The sequence below is a fragment of the Eurytemora carolleeae genome, unplaced genomic scaffold, assembly GCF_000591075.1.
Source record: "Eurytemora carolleeae unplaced genomic scaffold, Eaff_2.0 scaffold832, whole genome shotgun sequence".
In the NCBI taxonomy this organism is placed as follows: domain Eukaryota; kingdom Metazoa; phylum Arthropoda; class Copepoda; order Calanoida; family Temoridae; genus Eurytemora; species Eurytemora carolleeae.
The window spans coordinates 145162-171577 of NW_019397381.1; the positions used below are offsets into that span (position 1 = coordinate 145162).

The following is a 26416-nucleotide window of genomic DNA, read 5'->3' on the forward strand; positions in this document are numbered from 1 at the left end:
TTAGTCATAGAGAATAGAATATACACTAGAGGGGAATTAAGAGAATCTCTCGGTATGAATTTTATACAGTCCCTTTCAGCCTTAAAGGGAATTCAAAGTGTACAAATCATGTGAATGTTCACAAATTATATGCAGTAGAGTAGATTAATACAGTATGTTCCCTAGACTATTCATTTCAATTTCGAATTTTTTAAAGCTGTTAAACAAACTTTATAAAGAATTAGGTGAATAAAAAACATCATTTGATTTATAGTTATAACGAAATATCATCGTTTGTAAAGTGAAAGGCATGGAGTCTATGTGAAATGATCATTGGTCAATTATGAAACCAGCCTATTTCATAATTTGGTTTTCTTTTAATATTAATTTTAGATTTTCTATTAAATGATATTCCAGGGCCCAAAAGGTTATATGACATAAATATTTGAAGTACACCTGCAGTATGGAAACAGTACAACAAAATGGCCGTTTTACACTTTTTCTAGTGAATTCCCCTCTAATATATATTCTATTCTCATTGGGTTTAGTAGAGAATTGGGGAGTAGGTGGGTTAGGCCGGTTGGGTGGTATTTCTAGCTTTAGCAAATAATATCAATTAATAACAATGAGACTAATTCTAAATAAAAACAAATATTTTTGATAAATAAATAATATATAATATATTTATTTATTATGATCTACTCAATATTCACAATTTTGTCCTTCTTTGAACATATATACATATATGCTTATAGCGTTTTCAGAAACCATTAATTTTACATATTTTTATTCAAGTATACCTTTTGGTGTGCTATATTTGTCTAAAATGTTGGCTGTACACTGGATGTTGATCCAGTGTGCACCACTTAACATGATGAAAATGTGATCAAAAATGTGAAATACCTTATTTGTACCTTAAAAATGCAACGCGTCGGTAATATACAGTTAGAATCAGAAAATAGTAGAATAAATGTCGTATTTTATTACTTTTACTGAAGAAATGACACTGAAGATTTCGAAATTTTCAATTATTACTAAAAATAGCTCAGTTTAAAATTATTGAAAATTTTAAAATCTTTCAGTGACATTTTGTAAGTAAAAGAAAAAACAAATACGACATTCCTTTCTGGTTCTCACTGTATATTCTGGTATCTGCCCTCTATCTAAATAATATATTTATTTATTATGATCTACTCAATATTCACAATTTTTCAAGTAAATAATTGATAACATGGATATTTAAAATTTTCATTGGAGGTTGGGAAAGGATGAATAAAGAAGGGTTGGTCAGGGATGAATAAAGAAAGGTTGGGAAGGGATAAATGAAGAATAGAAAGAAAAGGATGAATGAAGAAAGGTTGAGAAAAGATGAATAAAGAAGGGTTGGGAAGGGATGAATAAATGAATGAAGAATAGTTAGAAAAGGATGAATGCATAAAGGTTGAGAAGGGATGAATAAAGAAAGGTTGGGAAGGGATGAATGAATGAATAAAGAATAGTAAGAAAAGGATGAATGAAGAAAGGTTGGGAAGGGATAAATGAAGAATAGTAAGAAAAGGATGAATGAAGAAAGGTTGGGAAGGGATGAATGAAAGGATGACGAATAGTAAGAAAAGGATGAATAAAGAAAAGTTGGGAAGGGGTGAATGAATGAATGAAGAATAGGGAAAACAGGATGAATGAAGAAAGGTTTGGAAGAGATGAATGAATGAATGAAGAATAGTGAAAAAAGGATGAATGAAGAAAGGTTGGGAAGAGATGAATGAATGAATGAAAAATAGTTAGAAAAGGATGAATTAAGACAGGTTGGGAAGGGATGAATATATGAATGAAGAATAGTTAGAATAGAATGAATGAAGAAAGATTGGGAAGGGATAAATGAAGAATAGTAAGAAAAGGATGAATGAAGACAGTTTGGGAAGGGATGAATGAATGAATAAAGACTAGTGAAAAAAGGATGAATGAAGAAAGGTTGGGAAGAGATGAATAAATGAATGAAGAATAGATAGAAAAGGATGAATGAAAAAAGGTTGGGAAGGGATGAATGAAGAATAGCTATAAAAGGATGAATGAAGAAAGGTTGGGAAGGGATAAATGAAGAATAGTAGGAAAAGGATGAATGACCAAAGGTAGGGAAGGGATGAATGAACGAATAAAGAATAGTAAGAGAAGGATGAGAGAATGAAAGCTTGAGATAAACACTAAAGTATGACACGTGTCAACAACAAAAGATTAATACGAGTTCTAATTCTTAAATCTCCCCCGGGCCCCCTCCTCTTTTACCCCCCCACNCTATTATCTATCTATCTATCTATCTATCTATCTATCTATCTATCTATCTATCTATCTATCTATCTATCTATCTATCTATCTATCTGTCTATCTATCTATATATACTATCTATCTATCTATCTATCTATCCATCCATCTATCTATCCCTCTATTTTTTCCATTTTTTTTATAAAAAGGCTATATTTATTTATTTATATAAAACTGTTGACAATAGGTTTGGCATATAATAAAACATAAAGGAACAAATAGTATTCAAAAACCAGATTTTTAATTTAATTATTTTGGAGGAATTTTAATTATGGCACGAATATCTTTAATCAGACTGATATGTATGTAATTTTTATTTTATATAAACTCAGACTAGATTTTGATGGCAACCACGTGTTTATTTTGGGTCATTGTATAAACATCGTCACATTGTTTTAAACTCTTTAAATTTAGGCAATTAGGTAAATTTACTCCAAATATCAAGTATATCCCTAGACCACAAAAAGTCTTAATCTGTAAGTGAGTTAAATTCCTCCAGTTTTTTTTCCAGGCTTAACGTCAAATAAGTATTTAACCCCGCCAATAAAATCCAGTATGTATCTCTATCTCAAAATCTGAGAAGTAAATATTTGAAAAATTCCGTTAGACTGTGAGATCATGTATCGATGTTGAGCATTTTTCGCCACTTTTAACTATTTTTGAGCACACGATTTACAATAATTTGGAACAGGTATTTAGAACTAACTGTATGAATATAAGATTTCGTCTTTTTTTCTTTTATCTAGATTGAAGTCACACTTTTTCACTGTTTCAGTTCAGAAGTTTCAGTTTATGGTACATTGTTCGTTGCAGGAAATTGCGGCATTTTTCCTTTTTTCTTACGTGGATTTTCGCCTTTTTGATTTGGATGATTTTCTCTAAAAGGTTGGCCAATACAACTCCTTTGCATCCTGGGCCCCTACGGACCCTCCTTCTAAACATGAAACAAATATTTTTTAACATTCTTTCAAAACAAAATATAAACGAGAGTTGAAAAATTAAAATACGACTGCTGCAGACACTAGGAGATAACATAGATTTTAACAAAAATTCAAATCCCATTATGCGTTGATCGATCTTATTTCGACAACTAATACTGATTTCTTTAGCTCTGGCTATTTATGCATTATCTTAGCTAATTGATGTGGTATTCTAGTAAAAATCAACTAAACTTTGTGATTTTTTTTCAAAATGATGGAGTTATCCTTGTTTTTCCATTTCAAAATTCCAAAAAATTTATAAATTAAAAAACACAATGAAAATATCGAAAAATATATCTTTTTAGACAGAAAAACGTCGATATTTTCCTTTTTATTAATCTAGAAAAGGATGAATGAAAAAAAATGGGTTCGAAAGTGAAGATATCTGAAATTGTGTTTGTAATATTAAAATATTGACCTGATCCCCCTAAACTATGGTAAGGGTGGGAGTAGGTTCTATCTAGGGAGTGAGGGAACTCCCCCGAGGAGGTGGAGTACTCCCCTCCGCTCCAGGGAGTCTCGGTTTTTACTGGGAGTCGTGGAGTGTTTATAAACAGGGAGTATCCAGGTCCACTCCTGGAGTATAGATCATGCATAGATCTGTGGTAGGAGGAACCAGTAGCCTAGTTTAATAATTAAAATAATAATAATAATAATAATAATAATAATAATAATAAGAATAATAATAATAATAATAATAATGATAATAATGTACCTGTGCAGCGTACTGCCAAGGATCCTGCGCATGAGCAGCTAGATGTTGTAATGACGCATAGTCTGCGTATTCTGAAGCAAATGTCGTCTTTCCGTGATAGTGGGCATTAAAGAAGGAGGGAGGGAGGTTACGCGAGGCCATTGGAGTTCCTAGATAGATAGATAGATTAAATTGTTAATCTATTAAAAGTATATGTGTCTGTCTGTCTGTCTGATTGGATGTTCGATCAAATTATAAAATAAGTGGGTTTACTTTTATAGGGAATATTCGAGGCAAAGCTGGGTTTCGAAGCTGGTAAAAATAAATAATTAACAAATAAATAGATAAAAACATAAACTTATTTTTATCTACAAGTTCAAAGTTAATATGATGATTTTTTAAATACATTTATTGTACAATTACAATCGATTTAGAAATGACTGAAAATGTTATATTAGAGAAATGTTATTGTCTAATCTTTATTAATAAATTATAAGTAAATTGGTTTCAAAAATATCTTTTAAACTCATTTTCTAGAGGTTCCACAGTGCTCGGCCCCTAGCCTTTCCTAACCATGGCGTTTGGCCTAAATACCCCACACTCTACCCCCAGATATCAGAGAAACCATAATTCATTAGAAAAATCAGTCTTATCTCCTCTTCTCCTATCCTCCCTCTCAACCTCACAGAGGGGGCCCTAGCATGGGTCCCCCTTTAGTTTATGAGATATATGGGATTGAGAATGGGGGGGGGGTGAAGGGGCGGAAGGGGGGGTTAGTCCCCGGGAAAGATAAATTTTTGAAAGATGATCTCCATTGACACAGAAATATCATATTCTCAGACCAAAAGTATTTTTGAATGAATAAAAGTGAAACTGTTTCAAATGAAAGAAAAATGATAAAAATGTACACAATATGATTCGTTTTGTCAAAGTACAGTTCACTTTACAGTAAACTGTTATCTGGGCTGATTTTACAATTTACATTATCATACGTTTTTTCGAAGATTTACAGAGAGACATCTCACGTGGATTTATTGTAATATATTTCCCGGATTTATTTAATTTAGATAAACTGCTTGAGACAATTGTATAGAGGGGGGGGGGGGGATTAGAAGAAGACAAGACAATGGGGGCAAAAAAGTAGAAACTAGACATAATAAAAACATTGCAGTGGGATATTTAGGGACAAGATAGACGTAAACTTCCAGCGAGCAACAATCTATTCTAGGATTAATTGAGTAAAAAAGCTGGATTTCACCGATAAATTAACTAGTTTGTAACCTAACACTAGCTTAGTATTTCTAGGCTTTTCTTCACATATTGTAGAAGAAATATATAGAGGGAGTTAGGCAAGCTAGGAAGTAGATTAGTGAGATTGAGATTTATAGATAGTTTCCCTTAAAATAGATAGATAGATATAGTTAGATCACTCGTAGATGGATAGATAGATAGATATAGTTAGATCACTCGTAGATGGATAGATAGATAGATAGATAGATAATTAGATAACTAGATAAATAGAAAGAAAGATAGATAGATAGATAGATAGAGAGATAGAGAGATAGATAGATAGATAGATAGATAGATAGATAGACAGATAGATAGAAAGATAGATAGATAGATAGATAGATAGATAGATAGATAGATAGATAGATATAGATAGATAGATAACTAGATAGATAGATACCTATGTCCTATATGCTATGTATCGTATAACAGTAATCTATCTTAAAGTTTAAACGGTTCCGACACAAGTAGGAGTATCATCTAAGAGCATCAATCTATCATTCATATCCGGATACAATCCTCATCCGGATATAATTCACATCCGGAAATAATTCACATCCGGATACAATCTATATCCGTATACAATTCATATCAGGATACATGTACGGATACAATTCATGTCCGGATACTGTTCATGTCTAGATACAATTCATGTCCAAATACAGTACATATCCGGATACAGTACAAATCCGGATACAGTACATATCCGGATACATCAACATTCATCCGGATTATACATCATCACTATAACTTCATCCGGACAAAAACCCTGTTTTATTCTTATCTTTAAATGTTCTACTCTCATTAATGTAGTTTTCTTACATTTTTTTTCAGTTTTTAATTAACTCTCTGAAAATCCAATAGAAATATTTCATCAAAAATATGTCTTTGTAATTTTTTTGTTTCGTTTTTGTAAATGTCTCTAGGTGCATCATATATCTAGAAATCCCAAATACCTCTCTCTCTGAGAACCTCCCTCGGTCCCCTTATCCCTTATCGTTGAGACCCCCCCCCCTATCCCTCCTATCCCTCCTCATTGACCCCCTCCCCTTGCCCCCTCTGCTCCTCCCCTAAATTAGCATGACAGATATATGTTTGACAGGCATGAATATAAAGCCAAGTATAGGCAGGAAATGAGGTTATATTAGACGAGGGAGGCCTATGGAGGGAAGACGGGTGGCGTGGGGGGATTTTATGCACGCAGAAGGCCTAGGCTGTACAATGATTTAAAAAGTGCATCAACTATTGAGTCTAAGTCGATTTTGAAGTGTGACTAGGCCTTGCACATTGCTTTTGTTTAGAAAGAAGTTTAAGTATAAGTTGTAGCCAACTTACTTATAAGCTGTCTCAAGCTTTGGATATAATGATTTCAAAATTAAAAAGCGCTTGTTTCATGTATCAGTTTTGAAATAAGTATTTGGGATAATTCTCAGGGTATGCCATAAGCGTCCATTAATATGAGAATTATGTTGAAATATGTCAAACCAATTATCTGCCACAATACTGGTAAGACTTTGTGACCTCGCAGCTCCTGTAGTTTGGATTTAAAGCCCACATACAAAAAAAATAAGTTCATTAGAAATTAATCACTTTTTTACTCTCAATAGGTTTCCAAGAAAAGTCCTGATTGAATAATATTTAAAGTTCACTTAAATATGGTTTAGCATCCCTTTAATTTTAACACAACAACAACAATTTGTCCTAAATGTTGAAAGCAAAAATCGGTGTTATTGTTTGCATGGTCAATCGGAAATCTTATCTCTTTTTCCTTAGGTGTTAACCCATTGTTCTGGACAATACCTTGGTTTAGTGTGGTGGTCAACTATAGGTTTAAATATACTTACAGTTTATGGAGTTCACGGGAAATAGTTAAGTTTTACTCTCTAAGTGGTTTATGACAAGCTGTACCAAAATCTTTTATTCGTCAAATAATTAACAAAATCTGCTAAAGTCGAATAGATGTATTTTGTAAACATACATATTAAGAAATTTAATCTTGTACTTCGTAGATGTAATATTAAGTCCTTTTCTTTATCTATCTAGTTCACCAGAGACCGAATTTAATGAATTTGAGCTACGTCGCTGAACTACCTGCTGCTGCTTCACATTTAAACCACCGATTTAAACATAAAGATTAAGGAAGGTTTTAAATCGGTGGATCCAATTTGAACCGACAGTAGGCAGTTCATTCATATTCTTTTAATAAAACTTTTGGTTGGGATTGCGCTCAACCAAATCAACTTGATATTCACAGTGTAAACTTTTAAATTGATGGATTTCGCAACAATATCACTAAAAGATGATATTGAAAGTATTCCCAGAGGACGGGAGGACGGGTAACCTTTACAGATTTCAATAGAAAAGTTTTGACCTGAGAAAGTATATTTGGACAGGATGTGGTTTATGGTATATCCACCACTAGTACACTACTAGGATAGTATAGGACTGGAATTTCAGGCTAAATTTGCTAGATTCTTATCAGTAGTAATGTATTCTGTATTTCAACAAGTTTACTCTCATAGACAGAGAAGGGAAAGAAGATGGGAAGGAGAAAGGAAGGAGATGGGGAAAAAAGGAAAGGAGAAAGGAAGGAAAAAGAAAGGAGATGGGAAGGAGGAAGTTAGGAGAAGGGAAGGAGATAGGAAGGAGAAGGGAAGGAGAAGGGAAGGAGAAGGGAAGGAAAAGGGAAGAAGAAGGGAAGGAGAAGGAGAAGGGAAGGAGAAGGGAAGAAGAAGGGAAGGAGAACGGAAAGAGGAGGGAACGAACATGAAAGGAGAAGGTTAGGTTAGGTTAGGTTAGGTTAGGTTAGGTTAGGTTAGGTTAGGTTAGAAAAATAAAGTCCAAAATATTTTTTTTCGGATAAAGAAGTTTATGTTTAGTTTAAAATAACTAGATATATAGCATTCTTATTAGTTTTTATAAATTAAAACTTTGTTTTGTGTCAACTTTTCAGATATAAATAATCTATTTCAGAGAAAATAAACAATTGCTGGAAAAATTCCTTACAAAGACTTTTTTTAAATTTTTTTTTCCAATTAATGTTGGATTAAGAAATTCAAGTGTTTTATTTAAAGTTTATAAAAGAGGAGGGAGGGGGTTGAAAAATAAAGGGTAGGAAAGAAAGATCATAAAAAATTAAAAACGAAAAAAATTTGAAAAAGTGAAAACTTAAGTCAAATTTTATTTCTACAATAATGTAATTTGTTTTTAAAAGTTTTGAGTTGATCGGAATTGAGCCAAAACTATTGAAAAATGATCTGTTTCAACTTAAATTGTATAAAGAACTGTGAACACATGTAAAATCTTGTAATATGTCGTGAAGAATTGAATAATTTCAAGTCATCATTCGGGAAATCTGATCATTAATCTTTTTAGTTCTGCGGAATCATTCCCTTTATTAAACTTTAACCCTAAAGTCAGGGGTCAAAAAGATTGGATGGGGGTGGTGAAAACACCCCCCCCCCTGTTAACCCCTCTTAATCTTATATTCTTAATTCTAACCCCTGTCAAATCTAATTGAATGATTATACGAAATAATGTCAATTAGATTTGCTTACTTTTGCTCTTTTAATTTCTTTCAAAATATTTTCTCTTTTTTTTGAAAGTTTTTTTAAAAATGTTATTCTACTTATTTCCTCCTTTTGTCCTAATCTGTTTGTTTCATTTTTTTTCTTTTTTTTCGCTGAACTTTTTTATTCTTTTTGTCTGAATTCTATTTTATTTTTGACAGTTTTTTAAATGTTCTTTCTGCTCCCCTATCTAAGTCTGATAATGCTTGAATTTTCGCAGTATTTTTCCGTTTCGTCTGACTGCCCGAACTGCTTAAAACGACCCATTTTTACATTTTATGATCATTTAAAATTGTTTAAATGGGCATTCTGTGAAAACGCAACTACTCCTTGCACCGTCCTCCTACATGCTACATTTAAACCTACGATTCAATTAATGCCCCCCTCCCACTCCTTCCCATTCCCCCCACGGCCCACCATCGTCTTTTTGCATATCTTTAGACTTCCCCCCCTTTTCGTCCCCCCTTAGCAATGTGGGAAGGCTAAAGAATTAACAAAAGTAAAAATGTTAATGCTTATTTTATTGAATGAGTAATCAATTTCTTTAGTTGCCAATGCTGTAGTAAAACTAGACTAATTCCTACCTTAATGATGTGTGTAGGTACTAGGTAGATTGATCCAATGCTTTAATAAATGATCAACTAGACTAATTCATAACTTTATGCTGTGTGTAGGTAGATTGATCAAATGCTTTAGTAAAATGTAGATCAACGAGACTAATTCTTACCTTTATGCTGTGTGTATGTAAATTCATTCAATGCTTTAGTAAAATGATCAAATAGACTAATTCCTACCTTTATGCTGTGTGTAGGTAGATTGATCCAATGCTTTAGTAAAATGTAGATCAACAAGACTAATTCCTACCTTTATGCTGTGTGTGTATGTAGATTGATCCGATGCTTTAGTAAAATGATCAACGAGACTAATTCCTACCTTTATGTTGCGTGTATGTAGATTGATCCAATGCTTTAGTAAAATGATCAACGAGACTAATTCCTACCTTTATGGTGTGTGTATGTAGATTGATCCAATGCTTTAGTAAAATGTATATCAACGAGACTAATTCCTACCTTTATGTTGTGTGTAGGTAGATTGATCCAATGCTTTTGTAAAATGTAGATCAACGAGACTACCCACATCTCCTGCTGTATGGGTGTAAACAACAACATTTCTAGCCAAATATACAGGAGCAATATTCTCCTCACCCTCACTTAACAATAAAAACAATCATTAGAACAATATTTAAATTCAAATAAAATAATAATAATTAGTACAATATTTAAATTCAAATAATAATAATAAATGGAACACTATTTAAATCAAAATATAATGATAATAATTAGTACACTATTCAAATCAAAATAAAATAATAATAATTAGTACAATATTCAAATCAAAATATAATAATGATACTTAGTACAATAATTAAATCAAAATATAATAATAATAATTAGTACACTATTCAAATCAAAATATAATAATGATACTTAGTACAATAATTAAATTAAAATATGATAATAATACTTAGTACAATAATTAAATCAAAATATGATAATAATACTTAGTACAATAATTAAATCAAAATATGATAATAATACTTAGTACAATAATTAAATTAAAATATGATAATAATAATTAGTACAATAATTAAATCAAGATATGATAATAATACTTAGTACAATAATTAAATCAAAATATAATAATAATGCAAATAACACTAAGACTAAAAATGTTGAATATTATGATGATGATAATACCAATAATCATAAGATCTTTGATAATATTAAACATGATAAACATGATATAGATTTATAGATTATTTGATGATTTATTGATCATTTGATTGATTTATTGATTATTTGATTGATTTATTGATAATTTGAATGATTTTTTGATTATTACATTGACTGATTAATTATTTGATTATTTATTGATTATTTATTTTTTTATTTTTTTATTAGTTCATTGATTATTTGATTAATTTATTGTTTATTTATTTTAATATTTTTCGATCAATTATTTGATTTATCTATCTATTATTTGATTGATTAATGGATTATTTGATTGATTTATTGATTATTTGATTTATTTATTTATTATTTGATTGATGGATTATTTCATTAATTTATTGATTATTTAATTGATTGATTGTTCCAGCTTACCTATCATTACTATTATTACTAGGAGATACAGGAGTGAGAGGTGCAGGGGTGGGGGTGGGTGCTCCACATGAGCCCCCTGTTGAGCTAGAGTGGGGGGTGGGGGAGGGGTACATGGCCCCCGGAGGGGAGTGGTATGAGGGTTCTCTCCGAGTGTACTCTTGGGGAAAAGTCTGGATGGGTATTCTGGAAAATTCCTGAAAAAGAGAAAATAAGGAAAATATTAACAAAAACACACTAACTATTCTAGAATATGAGGAAAAATCCCCGCCCCCCTCCCCAACTCTTCTTTAAAACCCACTACTAATTCGGTCAGAGTACTGCAGATCACTCCAATACGCACCGAAGGCTTAGTCCCGGCCCTTGGCCCTACTATTTTTTTAAACATTAATAACTTGCCTGTAGAGTAGGGGTAGGAGGAGGGAAGGAGGGTTCCCGTGAATCTAATGGAGGGGCGGTGTATGGTTCTCTTGGGGCGGAATAAGGTTCTCTCGGGGCGGAATAAGGTTCCCTGGGGGCGGAATAAGGTTCTCTAGTGGCGGAATATGGTTCTCTCGTGGCGGAATAAGGTTCCCTCTGGGTTGGATAAGGTTCTCTAGTAGCGGAGTAAGGTTCTCTAGGGGTGGAGTAAATTTTAGGACTGGTGTATGGAGTCCTGTAGTCTTCTGTGTAAGATTCTTCAGTCACAGGACCAATTTCATTTCCTCCTTCCGTCTTAAACACTTCCTGAAAAGAACATTATTTTAATCAAATGTAATATTTTTTTTAATGCTGAACTAAGAGAGGGTGAATTAGTAGATGTATGAAAGAACGCGGGTTTGAACCAGCTGCAACTTTTCATTAGTTCAAGTACTCTTAAATCCCTTTTCTGTAATTGAGAACGTACGTCCGCCCTAGATGTGATGCACTTAAAACACCGAAATAGTTGGCCGCCAGGTGAATCTGCACTCGATGCTTTGAATGATTACACATGGCAGAGACACCTAGGGGAAAAACGTCGTGTTAAGTTCTAATGTATATAAAATAAATAACAATTATTATGAAATATTAACTTTACACAAATGAGTCGAAAAATAATCGGTGACTATAGGTTGTATTATCTGAATGATTTGTTTGAAATTAAATTGATTTTTTTACGATCAGAGTCGTATATTGCAACTTTCTGAATTTGTATGAACGCTATGTTCTTCAGTATAAGTCGTTTTTAATAATTTTCTCATTTTAGAGGCAACAGATAGAAGTAAGATTAGTAGCAATCAAAAGCGATTATTTTTTGCCTTAAGCCTATACCACCTTTCATTTTTCGCGAACACTCCCTTTAAACGGTCACTACTCAAAACGATTACTTGACTTAAAATATTTTTTTTAAAGTTTAAATTTTAAAAATTAAATTGTTCAAGGGATGATCCATTTTTCCTAAGATAGCATTTTATTTATTTGGTGGAGTCTGCTCTACCATACAATCTATCTATCTATCTATCTATCTATCTATCTATCTATCTATCTATCTATCTATCTATCTTTCTATCTATCTATCTATCTATCTATCTATATATTATCTATTTATTATCTATCTATCTATATATCTTCCTATCTATCTATTATCTGTATATCTATCTATCTATCTATCTATCTGTCTCTATTATTCTATCTATCTATCTATCTATTTATCTTTCTGTCTGTCTATCTAACAAACTGTCTCTTTCTTTATCCATGGTATTTAATAAAATGAAAAATACAAATCCGAAATCAATTTCCTCCTTTTCCTTTCCCGCCCCCCTTTCCCTCCCCTTCCCCACCACCCTCCTCTCAATATATCCGTCCAAAAAAAATTAACCTAATCGATGGAGATCCCATGAACAATTTTTTTACAAGAACAAAAAAATGTAAAAAAGAAGAATGGCAAAAAATTCTAAAGTTTATGAATGTTTAAAATATAATATGCAGATATTCTGAATGTTTAAAATGTAAGATGTAGATATTCTGAATGTTTAAAATATAAGATGACACATCCCCATTTCCTCATTAAGTTAGGAATGCAACTTTCATTTATTTTCATAATTTGCCGGAAAGCATATTTTTTCACAAAATTGTGTTATATCTCTTTAAGTAGATATTGCATGTGAAATGGACAGAAATATTAGATCAAATTATAGATACGACTTTGTGACCTCGTAGTTCATCTAATTTTGATTTTGTGCACAAGTGAGACAAAACAAACATTTAAAAACATTGTTATTCTTCAACAATAGAAGTTATGATTTTAAACATTTAAGATTCTATTCTAACGTGCAATTTACTCTAGTTTGACGTGCCCATGTAAAAATGTATTTATTATATAAGTATGGTATATAAATTTACTTTAGTTTAAAGTGCCTATGTAAAAATGTATTTATTATATAAGTATCGTATATAAATTTACTCTAGTTTGACGTGCCTATGTAATAATGTATTTATTATATAAGTATGGTATATAAATTTACTTTAGTTTAAAGTGCCTATGTAAAAATGTATTTATTATATAAGTGTGGTATATAAATTTACTTTAGTTTGAAGTGCCTATGTAAAAATGTATTTATTATATCAGTATGGTATATAAATTTACTTTAGTTTGACGTGCCTATGTAAAAATGTATTTATTATATAAGTATTGTATATAAATTTACTTTAGTTTGAAGTGCCTATGTAAAAATGTATTTATTATATCAGTATGGTATATAAATTTACTCTAGTTTGACGTGTTTATGTACAAATGTATCTATTATATAAGTATGCTATATAAATGTACTTTAGTTTGACGTGTCTATGTAAAAATATATCTATTATATAAGTATGGTATATAAATTTACTTTAGTTTGACGTACCTATGTAATAATGTATTTATTATATAAGTATTGTATATAAATTTACTTTAGTTTGACGTGTCTATGTAAAAATGTATCTATTATATAAGTATGGTACATAAATTTACTTTAGTTTGACGTGTCTATGTAAGGGTGTATCTATTATATAAGTATGGTACATAAATTTACTCTAGTTTGACGTGTCTATGTAAAAATGTATTTATTATATAAGTATGGTATATAAATGACTGTGAGAACAGGTATATAAAGGAATGCTAAGAATCTGCCTGTAAACCCAGTATACCGACCAAAATGTCATTTATACTTTTTGCTGGATATAAACACTCAAAAGTGGTTTTGAAACTAAACTCAGGAGTTTTATTTTACATTCTTACTTGGTTTCTCACAGTGCTTAAACTTAAAGACAACTTCTGTATTTATAACTTAAGAATTTTAAGGTCTGCCATGGTTTAGAAAAATTGCAAATGTAGTGCCATACGTTTTTAAGACCCTCTGAAAACGGATTAATATCGACATTCAAACCATCCCCTCTTCTTTCTCCTTCTTTTCCCCTATGCGCGCATCCTTATTTCTCAGGTTTGAAAACAGATAAAAAAACAAGTTCACACGTTTGTTTAACTGACCATTGTCCGATACCATTTATAATCCCTCACACACATTTTAGAAACACACAGATCCAAATAAACAAACACAAACAAACCTACAAATCCACATAAACAAACACAAACAAACATACAAATCCACATAAACAAACACAAACAAACATACAAATCCACATAAACAAACACAAACAAACACACAAATCTAAATATACAAACACAAACAAACATACAAATCTAAATATACAAACACAAACAAATAAACAAATCTAAATATACAACCACAAACAAACACACAAGTCTAAATATACAAACACAAACAAACATACAAATCTAAATATACAAACACAAACAAACAAACAAATCTAAATGTGAAAACACAAACACAAATATAAACAAATCTAAATATACAAACACAAATACAAATATAAACAAATGTAAACACAACAAACATATAACTGTATATCACTAATTCAAGAACATAGAAAAACACAACAGTGCAATCGAAAAAAGAGTCACAACAAGTTCAAAGAAAATTAAAAGAGAAATACTACAAATGCAAATAAAAAACATAACCACAAAAACAAACACAACCAGTTAAAACAAAGAAATTGAGTTTTCGCCACAAACTAGAATCTTCTGATCCCAATATCTTTGCAATCTTTTGGTGCAAACCTTTGATATTTCAAACTTAGATTATTTTATCTGTAAGTATAGAACAGAACAAGGTTTGCAGTTTCCAGTAGCTTGAATTTTTGATGTATCAGAGAAGAAATATGTCTTGTTGTTCTCAAGATAGATTCAGGGTCCCACACACATAGTTGACATCCTCCCTCCCCTTTCTTTACTCCCCCCCCGCTCCTTTCCTTTCATTCCTCCTTCTTAACATATTCTCCTTCTTTTATTCTCCATGCTCTTCTTCTTCATAATATGTTCTTGAAATAAAGTGTAAAAGAACTAAAACTTGTCTGAAAGCACTAGGAAGGTTTGAATAACATGAATGATCGAATATGACCAACAAAACTAATTTCATGCATTAATTACATAAACGCGCAATGTTGAATTAATGTAAAATTCACGTGAGATTCAAGTCTTAGTTTTTTAATCATAACTCGATACCCTTATTGAAGAGCTGCTATTAAGAAGAACATATTTTTAATTTCTGATATGTTACCAATTTCTTTTCTTTCTTCGTTCAAACTAGAGCATAAAATCAAAACAAGAGGAGCTAACAAGTCAAAATTTTGCACCAGTAAGAGTTTACTGCATGTTGAGTGCGTGCGGTACTTTTATAGTTTTATTTTGCATCAAATTCAAATTGTTCAAATTCGTTTTTCTTTTTCGTTACGTCCCCCCCGTGCTTCCCCCCCCCCCTTGCTGTAAATTTTACATATAAACTCAACTGAACATTTTTTATCAGTTTTCCCGACATAAATCTTGTAAACTGTTCCAGTAAAACTTGGTAAAACGACATGAATTTAAACTCCTTATCTTCTAAATCTATACACCTACTCCAGTTACTCAACCCTAGGGGTGCAAACAGGGGGGGGGCTGGGGAGAGTGCCCCCCTTCACAGAAAGAAATTCCAACACTCGTTTGCAACGATCAAGGAAAATATGCAAAATAAATTAACAAATTTTAAAAATTACTTTTAATTACAACAAATATTCTTGTTCTTAGGTCGAATTTAATGAATAGGAAGAAGTTAAACTAAACCTAATTAGTTTAGGTCAAATTTAATGAATAGGAAGAAGAAGTTAAACTAAACCTAATTAGTTTAGGTCATATATTTATTTTCTACGTATATACATATGTAATATCAAGGAGTCTATCAATCTTTCTATTATCTATCTATCTCTCTATATCTCTATTTATCTATATATCTATCTATCTATATATCTTTTTATCTATATATCTATCTATCTCTGGAAGAGTATGGATATAACATTACTTCTGTCAAGTTTATCTAAACGCTTGAACGAAACCTAGAAACAGAATACAATATTTACAATACAGAATACACAAACTAGAAAATATATTCTATATATTAAATAATATGATATATAATATATTCCTTTGTTTAACCAGAAATTATATATTACACTATAGTGCACGTGACTTTTACTATTTAAGAAGGATTAATATTAAGAACTGGGGGGATTCCAAATAAGGAGAGGGGGGGAGATATTAGAAGGGGAAATATCAATAAAAGGATAAACATACTAATTCATCCATATATAATAAAAAATAATTATTATATTAATAAAGATACTAAATTATGAAGAAAATATTAATCTCATCTATTTATTGATTAACAAAATAAACCCTTTTCATAATTTGAAGTAAAATGCTACGAAAGTAAAATGCTACGAAAGTAAAATGCTACGAAAGTAAAATGCTACGAAAGTAAAATGCTACGAAAGTAAAATGCTACGAAAGTAAAGACAAATTGAAATTTTAGATTGACGAGGTGCAAAGGTAAAGAAGCCGACAAAACTTTTTCCTGACAAGAGGGGGACTTTTTGCCTGCTTTGTCGATTAGTCAAATGATACATGTATATTTCAAACTAACACTTGTTTTTTCCACGTAAACGCTTCAAATTAACTCGTCATTTTTTATAGAAACCTTCTCACGAGTTTTTAGGGTCGGCGGGGAGCAAAAACGCGGGGAAGGGACAAAATCAAGATTTGAAGAAGACGTTTAGTAGGATTTAGATAGTTTGATGCGATCTCTAGATGGAGAATCCACATAAACAAACACAAACAAACCTACAAATCCACATAAACAAACACAANGGCTTGGAAAATCAATAAATTAGCTCCATCCTTTATAAGCATTGCGCAAAATTCTGAACATATTTTCAATTATCTAAAAAAAATTTGCTTAAAAATTAAAATTTTTCCAAGAAAAAAAATCTTGCATGACCCTGGTTAAGACCAGTAGGAGATGAAGATGGTTGGAGGACCTAAAATGGACAACTCTGAGGGAAGGGGGGGGGGGTTGTCATGGGTGAACCATGGGTTTTAAGGGTGAACTATAAGAATAATAAGAATGATAAGTTTTTGAATCACTATCAATGTATTTTCAAGTTGATTTCATTATTATTCAAGAGAGGAATACCCGATTCACACAGTACCCTGTAACAACAACAAATATATTCTTGTGTTTCTATCCAAAATTGATAATCTCCATATCTGGGTTCTTTATAGAATTGAATTGCGCATTTATGCAGAAGAGACAAAGAAGGAAGTTTTACACTTTTCTTGATATATTTCTCATTGTTGCTCGGATGTATGTTTAAAGGGTATCGTTGTGAATAGGGAACTCAACACTTTTTAAACCTAAACACTCCCTTTACTTCTACTGAAACTGGAATCAGGAACTCAACACTCCCTTTTCCGGGCAGGGATGAAGGATGAAGTGAACTAGGATGGGATGAATATAGCTAGTAAAGAATGATTTGATTGATGGATGAATAGATGGTATAGTTCAGGGTGCATCAAAGCTAGCGATATAAAGGAAGATGTTACTCTCCGCTTTAATCTACAAATCTTCATTGTTCTTGACTTTATAGGAAGGGACTTAAACAGCTATGTGGGGGGGAGAGGGGGGGCACAACAGCGAAATAGCAGGGGTCGGCGGGGAGGGGCGTGGGATAACAGGGAGGAAAAAGGAGGGGGAGGATCGAATACAGATATGTGACATTAAAAGGGAGTTACTTTTCAATGTTGATGTTTTACAGAATAAATCTTAATTTTAAAAGTATCAAATTTCCATCCCCACTGCGCCAAACTATTTGATGTTGGATCATCACAAAAGGATGAACATTAAAATGTGGAAAAATTTTTCTAGAGAAAAACTCAAAATTATTTTATCTGTGTTTACAATGAAGTATTTTGCAAGCCAAGAAAACGAAAATGACCTATTTTTACAGACACTAAAACTGTCAAAATGTCGTTCAAAATATTCTTGTAGGGATTAGAAAGTTGAAGCGTGCGTCATCTTCCCAATTCTGTTGGGAAAAATCGGGAAAAGTGAAAGTTTGACAAAAATCCGCGAGTTGTGGAATCCATTTTGAAATCTGATGTTTTCTGTTCAAAGATCCATGACATCTTGATATTCCTGGTTCTCACGGCATATTGTAATCCCACCCCCTGCCGGGGCTCACAGATACCCTGCTGAGTCCCCCCCCCCTCCTCAGCATCCCCCCCTTGACTCTTAGTTTGATATCAAATATCAATATTTATGTTTTCATACAGAGCAATGGTTACACTTGATCTAATAATGAAGGTAAGTGTACTTTACAGATTAGTTTTAACAACTTTGAGTGTAAATAGTTTTATTTCAGAATATTACACGATCTATTTAAAATACTTTATCCAACTTAGCATTTTTATTATAAAATACATTAGACATTTCTGTCAGCGTAATTTCAAGCGACACTTCATGAAAGGTAGCTGAGCCCGATTAGCAACGGTACCCTTGAAACCCTTAATATGATCAATAATGTGGAAGATACTGTAGTTTTTCAAAATTTAAAAGTGATTATTAATAATAATTTCTATAGGTTTTCCTGCAATAAAAATGTGCAAGTCACTTTTGTCAACACTTTTAAATCTAGAAAAACGACAGTTTCTTCCTCAGATTAGACAAATGTTTTTAGTGTTCGGATGTGAATATATCAGGCAACGCCATCTTAGTATTGAGGGTCACTTACAATTATGCTTACAGTGTTTTCAAGATTGACTGACGAAAACTGATAATACAAACTAGAGATAAAAAGTCGTTTATTAAAAAGCTTATTAAAAATTTCCTTTATGGGAACAAAGATTAAAATATATNTTAATTATTTAGAAAATTAATAATATCCAATATTAGGCTCTAATAAATAGTCCCCACACCGACCCTCTTTTTTTAATAATATATTGTAAGAAAGTTAAATTTTAAGATTAAACACAATGACAATCTTTTTGTACGGATTAAATATATAGATATACATAAAATATATTTTAATACAAAGATATTAGTAAACATTTATAAATATTTTGAAATTATGTATAAGTGATAGTATAAATATTTTTAATTCAATTATTAAATAATAATAATAACACTACAACCTCCGTTTAAAAGGTTGGCATGTCCGATTCCGAACGGTAGCTTTCAATATTATCTCTGATTTACAATGAATTTTTTTATAATCTTGGAAAGTGCAGAATACCGTAAATATCCATCATTGACTCTGCATGAAATTACTTTTACAGAGAAACCAAAATTTAGAATAATCTAGTAGTTTAATTTTGCAAAGAAGAAAGGAATTGAGTCTTTGCAACAAAGATTGATTTTCTAATCCTTATATATTTGCAACCCAATGTCGTAGACCCTAGATATTTCAAACTATGAATTCTGTTTGATCAAATAATTTAAGTTTGAAATATTAAATGTTTACACCATCAGTTTATAAAGATATAGGGATTATAAAAAATTTTAATTTGTGGCAAAGACTCAATTTCTTTTATTTTTGTTTTGTCTGAAAAGTTAAACTTAAACAATGCAATATATAATTTAAAGTTTAATAATAATCATAATAATTGAAATTTTTTTACTTCAATTCAAAAAAATAATTGGGGTTTTTTGTACGCCTTATGGTTTTTATTTTTACTTTAAACCATAAATTTTTTTGTCTGGAAGTGATCTATAACCTCTAGAAAAGAAGGTATCACGGTATATAAGGTCAAAGTGCCTAAAATTTCAAACCCATTTTTTACCCAACAAATGTAGGTTTTTCGTAATTTCTAATATATATACTTTGTTTTTTGTTATACCTTGTCAATTTAAAATAAAATTCGATTTATTCCACTCTACTTCATGGAATTTAAATAGATTTTAACTTAAATTTAACTTTTTTTAATTATAATATTAATAAATAGTAATTTAAGAAGAAATTTTATGAAAACAATTGTAACAAAAATATAAATTACCTTTTCTAAATTTTCTGTTTTCATTCCTTGTTCTGGTAGTAGGAGGGGGGCGGGGCTAGCATGTGGACTGGTTGGTTTACCATGGTTTAGGGCGGGGCTAGCTTCACTAGGACTGGTTAGGGGGGTGGGGCGGGAGATAGAGCAGGAGGGGGTGGGGCTGGATGTAAAATGGGCGGAGCTACTGTACGGCTGGTACATTATTCCAATACAGCTCATTCTTTCAAAATAATAAAGCTTATCTAACCCTTCTTGGTGCTGGCATCACTGGTAAAATATATCCGGAATAAAGAAATAAAAATATATTTGTATATTTTTAACTGTATACGTTGTATCTGTGTATGAGAAAGATCACATATATGTCTGCATTAAGGATGGTATGTGACGGTTTCTAGACAACTCTACACACTGGCCAAATTTATGCCGCCAGGGTAGTCCGCCAGAATACAGAAATCCAAGAAACCTTCCGGAGCAACAGAGTTCAGAAGAATCCCGCACTCTCAGTCCGGCAGATGGCTCCGATAAACGCTCAGCTGTCTCTGGAAATATTATATACTTCCTTACGCGCTACGGATATACGCCTCTATTCACCTATGGCGGATGTAAAAGTAACTTTCGGCGAATGAACCCTTCCCCCCCTCCCGTGTATATGTTTTGTAGGGAGGGGGGGGGGGGCATTTGCCAACAACAAAAGTGATCAAATTAATTATGTGATAATAATAAATCCTTAAATATGGAAGACAGATAACTTTCTAAAAAAAATTCACTTTGATCAAAGAATAAAATCAAAATAACTGTAAAAAGAATCTTAATTCAAACGTTCTGACTGATTGCTCAAAACTAAAAAATAACTCTATTTTCTGCACTCAAACGAAATATATACTTCTCTAAAACTCAAATTTTATATTTTTTGAGTCTTTGTAAATTGATTACCTAGATCTTTTTTAAACTATTAATTCTGTTCTACCTTTAGATCAAATACTAAAGTATTACACCATCAGATTCTGTAGATATCATAGGGATTACTAAATTAGAGTGTGGGGAACATGTTCAGTGCTTTTTGAGGCTTTAGAATTTTAATATAAAAAATCTACAAAAATCTATCAAAAATCTACAAAAATCTATTCACAGCGTTTTAAAGAAAAATGTTATTTTGTCTGTAAAAAATCCAAGATTTTTTTCTTCCTTTTTTCATTAAAACAATGACTGATTTTTTCATTTGATCCTTTAAACATATTTTTTATCTATTTGGTCTTAAAAATATAACCTATCCCCCCCCTAGCTCTCAGTTTTAAAAACTACGTAGGGTTAAATTTGTTTATATTTACAGTTGACTAGTTAAAGTCTATTTACCAAAGTTCATCGATTTAAAGTTTGCTTGTAATAGGTTGTTCAAAAATATTTTTTTATTGGATTTATTTTATGTCTTCTTGATCAATTTAAAACAAAGTGAAAAAGAATGAAACGGCTTCCAAATGTCTAAAAATCTGGTTTTTTATTGCATCTGTAGCAAATATTTTGTGACACATGCTTTTGGAAAATCCGCGAATGTTTAGGCTGTAATTAAACCCATTTACTGCACCTTCAGGTGGTCGTTTCTAGTAATCATTTTCTACAGGAGAGTTGGAGGATAGTTGGAGAATAGCTGGAGGAGAGTTGGAAGAGAGTTGAAGGAGCTATTGAGGATAGTTGGAGAAGAGTTGGAGGAGAGTTGGAGGAGATATGGAGGAGATATGTAGCAGATATGGAGGAGAGTTGGAGGAGAGTTGGAGGAGAGTTGGAGGAGAGTTGGAGAAGAGTTGGAGGAGAGTTGGAGGAGAGTTGGAGAAGAGTTGGGGGGGAGTTGGATGAGAGTTGGAGGGGAGAGGGAGAATAGTTGGAGGAGAGTTGGAGGAGAGTTGGAGGATAGTTGGAGAAGAGTTAGAGGAGAGTTGGAGGAGATATGGAGGAGAGTTGGAGGAGAGTTGGAGGAGAGTTGGAGGAGAGTTGGAGGAGAGTTAGAGGACAGTTGGAGGACAGTTGGAGGACAGTTGGAGGACAGTTGGAGGACAGTTGGAGGACAGTTGGAGGACAGTTGGAGGACAGTTGGAGGACAGTTGGAGGACAATTGGAGGACAGTTGGAGGACAAATCAAATCAAATCAAATTATACATTAAATTTCAATAAAGAATTGGTCAGGCCTTTACAAAATCAAATTGATTTGGAAGAAATTTGAAACCCTATTCCCCCCCCACTCCCCTTCCTTTCAAAACATGCCCTCCGCACACCAAACTAGCCCAGTAAAAGTATGTCCTGGTTGAATCACGATAAATCTACTCAAGATATTATTTTTCAATTAAAATAACCCTTACGTTACTTTTTATTTATGAAGACCAACAATTCAAGTATGAGAACGAAATAACCTCAATTAATGGGGAAATTTAAATTAAGAAAGGGAACGCTCACCTATTATCAAACAAAGTGCCCCCCCCTTTTTCTTTTTTTCTTGCATACCTTATATCCTCTTAAGCTAACGTTAAGATAGATAGATAGATAGATAGATAGATAGATAGATAGATACAAAGATATAGATAGATAGATAGATAGATACAAAGATATAGATAGACAGAGCTAGAGATAGATATGTACATGGAAAATATAATTTCTTTTCAACCCCGATTATTTCATTCTTTAGCAGCAAAAGAAGCAATTTTATTTTAAAATTCCATGTAATACACCTAGCTTTAGTGAAAAAAAAGAAGAAACGTAACTGTGACAAATTAAGATTTACATGCGAAATAAAAACCTGTAAATGACAAACTTAACACAAAAATTTAATTTTAAAAAATCAAAAAATTTATCCTCAAGGTCTGAAGCTTTTTATTTGTTCTTTTTAATCTTCTAAATATCAAGATGTCATTCAATTAAACAAAAGTGCATATTTTGCAGACATTTATTTTTCTGTTTTCAGTGTGTTAAGATACGATCCATATGAATTAAATTGCGCTATTTTTTTCCATGCTATATTCATCCCCTGTACTGTATTACTGGAAATTAGTTTTTTAAGCAGTTCATACCGGCCGTTCAGGCTTAATAATGCCTTACAAATTGCTCAGTAAATCATACTTTTATTCTCCCCCCCAGCCAATAGGAAGGATGAACTGTTTTGTCGACCAATCAAAGTAAAGAGATTACTGTCGACCAATGAGAGGAGGGATTCATAATTCCGACCAATCACAGAACAGATAATTTCCCGGATTTTTGTTTCCGGAAATAATTCACAGTTTAGATTTAAGCCTAATTTAAATTGTTGAAATTTGATCTTTCAGAAATGTTCATTTTTTAATGATTTAACAACAAAAAATCCTTTTGAAAACGCTAACAATTAGCTTATAGAAAAAATTATTCATTGATGTTTTTATCATAAAATCGCAAAAAGAAAATGAACAAAAAAATTCTTTGTATATTGCATTATGGAAGAACAGTGTTTGTTTAAGCATAATTATTACCCGAACCTAACTATTCATGACTTCCTTCTCATTATAGTAAATACCTAGCATTTTATACCGAATTCTAGAGAGGGGGGGGGAGATAGATAGCTTACTAGCTAGTATGGGAGAAAGTAGGGATCTTGGGTAGGTGGGTAGGTGGGTAGATGGGTAGGTGCGTAGATGGGTAGGTGTGTAGGTGGGTAGATGTGTAGGTGATTTTTGTGAAAATAACATATTCAATCTATAAACTACATTTATTTCTTTTGTTTCACCAATTTTAATAGAATTAGGTTTATTCATTTTTTAAAAAATCAATTTTATTTGAATAAGTCAGCAAAAATAGAAAATATATTTTCTGTAAAATAAAAACTGAAAAACTGATCAAACAGCATAATCAATCTTTTTAATACATTAAATTCTTTTGTTTCACTAATTTTCATAGACTTAGGTTCAGTTATTTTTTGGAAAATGAATTATATTGGCATAAGACAGCAAAATTAGGAAATATCCTTTCTTAAAAATAATCTTATAAAACTGATCATTTAACTCTCAAAATCATTGATTTTTGTAATAATAATATATTCAATCTATTTAATACATTAAATTCTTTTGTTTCACCAATTTTAATAGACTTAGGTTTATTCATTTTTGAGAAAATGAATTATATTGGCATAGGTGGGTAGGTGTGTAGGTGGGTAGGCAAAATTCTCATAAATTTTTGCGTGAAACCTTGCAACCTTTGGATTACTGTGCATGGTTATGTGCGTATAAGGAAGAATATTTATAAGAAGTAATGACTAATATATTTTTAGAATGAAAATGTATATTTTTCAATAATATATATGTTATTGGTAGAATAAGAAGATTCATTTTTAACGATCAATATCATAATATGTTAATTATTAGTATACAATATATATTTTACATTGCTTAATATATTATTGGTATTGCAAGATATATTTTACAATAAATAATATGTTATTGGTATTAAAATATATATTTTACATTAATTATTATGTTATTGGTATTAAAATATATATTTTACATAAATTATTATGTTATTGAAATTACAAGATATATTTTACATTAATTAATATTTTATAGGAATTAGAAGATATATTTTACATTATTTAATATGTTACAGGAATTAGAAGGTATATCTTATATTATAGAGGAAGTGAGTCAGACTCTAATAAAACGCATAAATAACTTCCAGTATATATATTTCTTATAACTTATTACTAGAGGGTTCAGAACTAGAGTCAATATCGATATTGCACGTGTAGACTGTAGAGATCATATCAGTACTAAAATGCCCCGTATCCGTTCTATCTCATTCTGTTGAATCTTGTGGAACTAGTTTAACGCGGCCAGGCATCGTCTTCCACAATATCAATCACCCTGAACTAACGAGAGAGAGAAGCATTCGGTTTCTTTTATCTGAAATCAAACATGTTTTTTGTCTATAACTCAACAGTCTTTAGACTTACAGATTTGTTTATTTTATACTTTTTCATTCATATGAATATGCCAACGAAAAAATATTTATGATAAAATGCTATAAAATTATGTAAAAGGGGTCAAATTGTGATCAAAAGTCACAGTTTTCTGAAATATTGACAGAACCGTTAAATCCACGTGTATTATGTTCTTTGCATTACAAGATATATTTTACATTAATTATTATGTTATTGGAGTGACAAGATATATTTTACATCAATTAATATTTTACAGTAACTAGAAGATATATGTTACATTAATTATTATGTTATTGGCATTACAAGATATATTATACATTAAATAATATGTTATTAGTATTACACGATATATTTAACCTAACCTAACCTGAAAACAACAATACTACATTCTCAGTTCAACTATCATACATTGCCGGTCACTCCCTTTAATGTTCTTTATAATAAAAGGAAGGAAAAAAAGTTCAGTTTTAAAGTTACAGAGTCATTTTGTCAAATAACCCTTTCCTACTATCTGAGAACTGAACTTTAATTTCCTTTTATAGGACTAATAAATAACAAATATAACAAGTACTTCATGCAGTATATCGTGTACTATACTATACTATACTATAAATACACACTGATATTTCTTATAGAGAGATAAAATATCCCACAAGGAGGTTAAACTGACTTTTTTTAAATCATAAATTCTTTATGGGAAATTGTGTTTTGGACGGCTGAAATACAGTGTGTTAAAGGGACTGTAAAGGAAAAATGAAAAGGGGTATTGCCTGAAAGCTATTCACTCTTGATCGCGACCCATGAATGTTATATCTGATGTTTCTGTCTCGAGAAATTGATATAAACGGGGTCAAATTTATACGAAAATTCATATTTATGCAGCAGAATTCCCACCAATGTGAGTGCAGTATACGAAACATCCTCAATAACTTCTCAATAATAGAAGCTATGATTGAAAACACACGAGATTTCAATATTATGTTAAATATTTTTTTCTTTAGTTTTACGTGTACCCTAATACCCCCCCCCCCCCCCCCCCCCC

General features: G+C 31.5%; 1 protein-coding gene across 1 annotated transcript; it reads right to left on the reverse strand.

Moving 5' to 3' along the window:
- Positions 1-2458: 2458 nt before the first annotated feature.
- LOC111713961 (proteoglycan 4) lies at positions 2459-20820 on the reverse strand. The gene is made up of 7 exons (XM_023488958.1): positions 20430-20820; positions 11387-11713; positions 10991-11184; positions 9899-10038; positions 3994-4142; positions 3697-3901; positions 2459-3232 (listed from the first exon to the last, which is right to left on the reverse strand). Exons 1-7 carry the CDS (start codon positions 20643-20645, stop codon positions 3177-3179), a joined length of 1287 nt encoding a protein of 428 aa, XP_023344726.1. The 5' UTR covers positions 20646-20820; the 3' UTR covers positions 2459-3176.
- Positions 20821-26416: the final 5596 nt, after the last annotated feature.

Coding starts and splice junctions, on each gene's coding strand:
- LOC111713961 (XM_023488958.1), bottom strand. CDS start 20,645: ATGAGCTGTATTGGAATAATGTACCAGCCGTACAGTAGCTCCGCCCAT. Junction 11,185..11,386: donor CTCCTACCCCTACTCTACAG/GCAAGTTATTAA, acceptor TCTCTTTTTCAG/GAATTTTCCAGAATACCCAT. Junction 3,233..3,696: donor CCATAGTTTAGGGGGATCAG/GTCAATATTTTA, acceptor TTTCATGTTTAG/AAGGAGGGTCCGTAGGGGCC.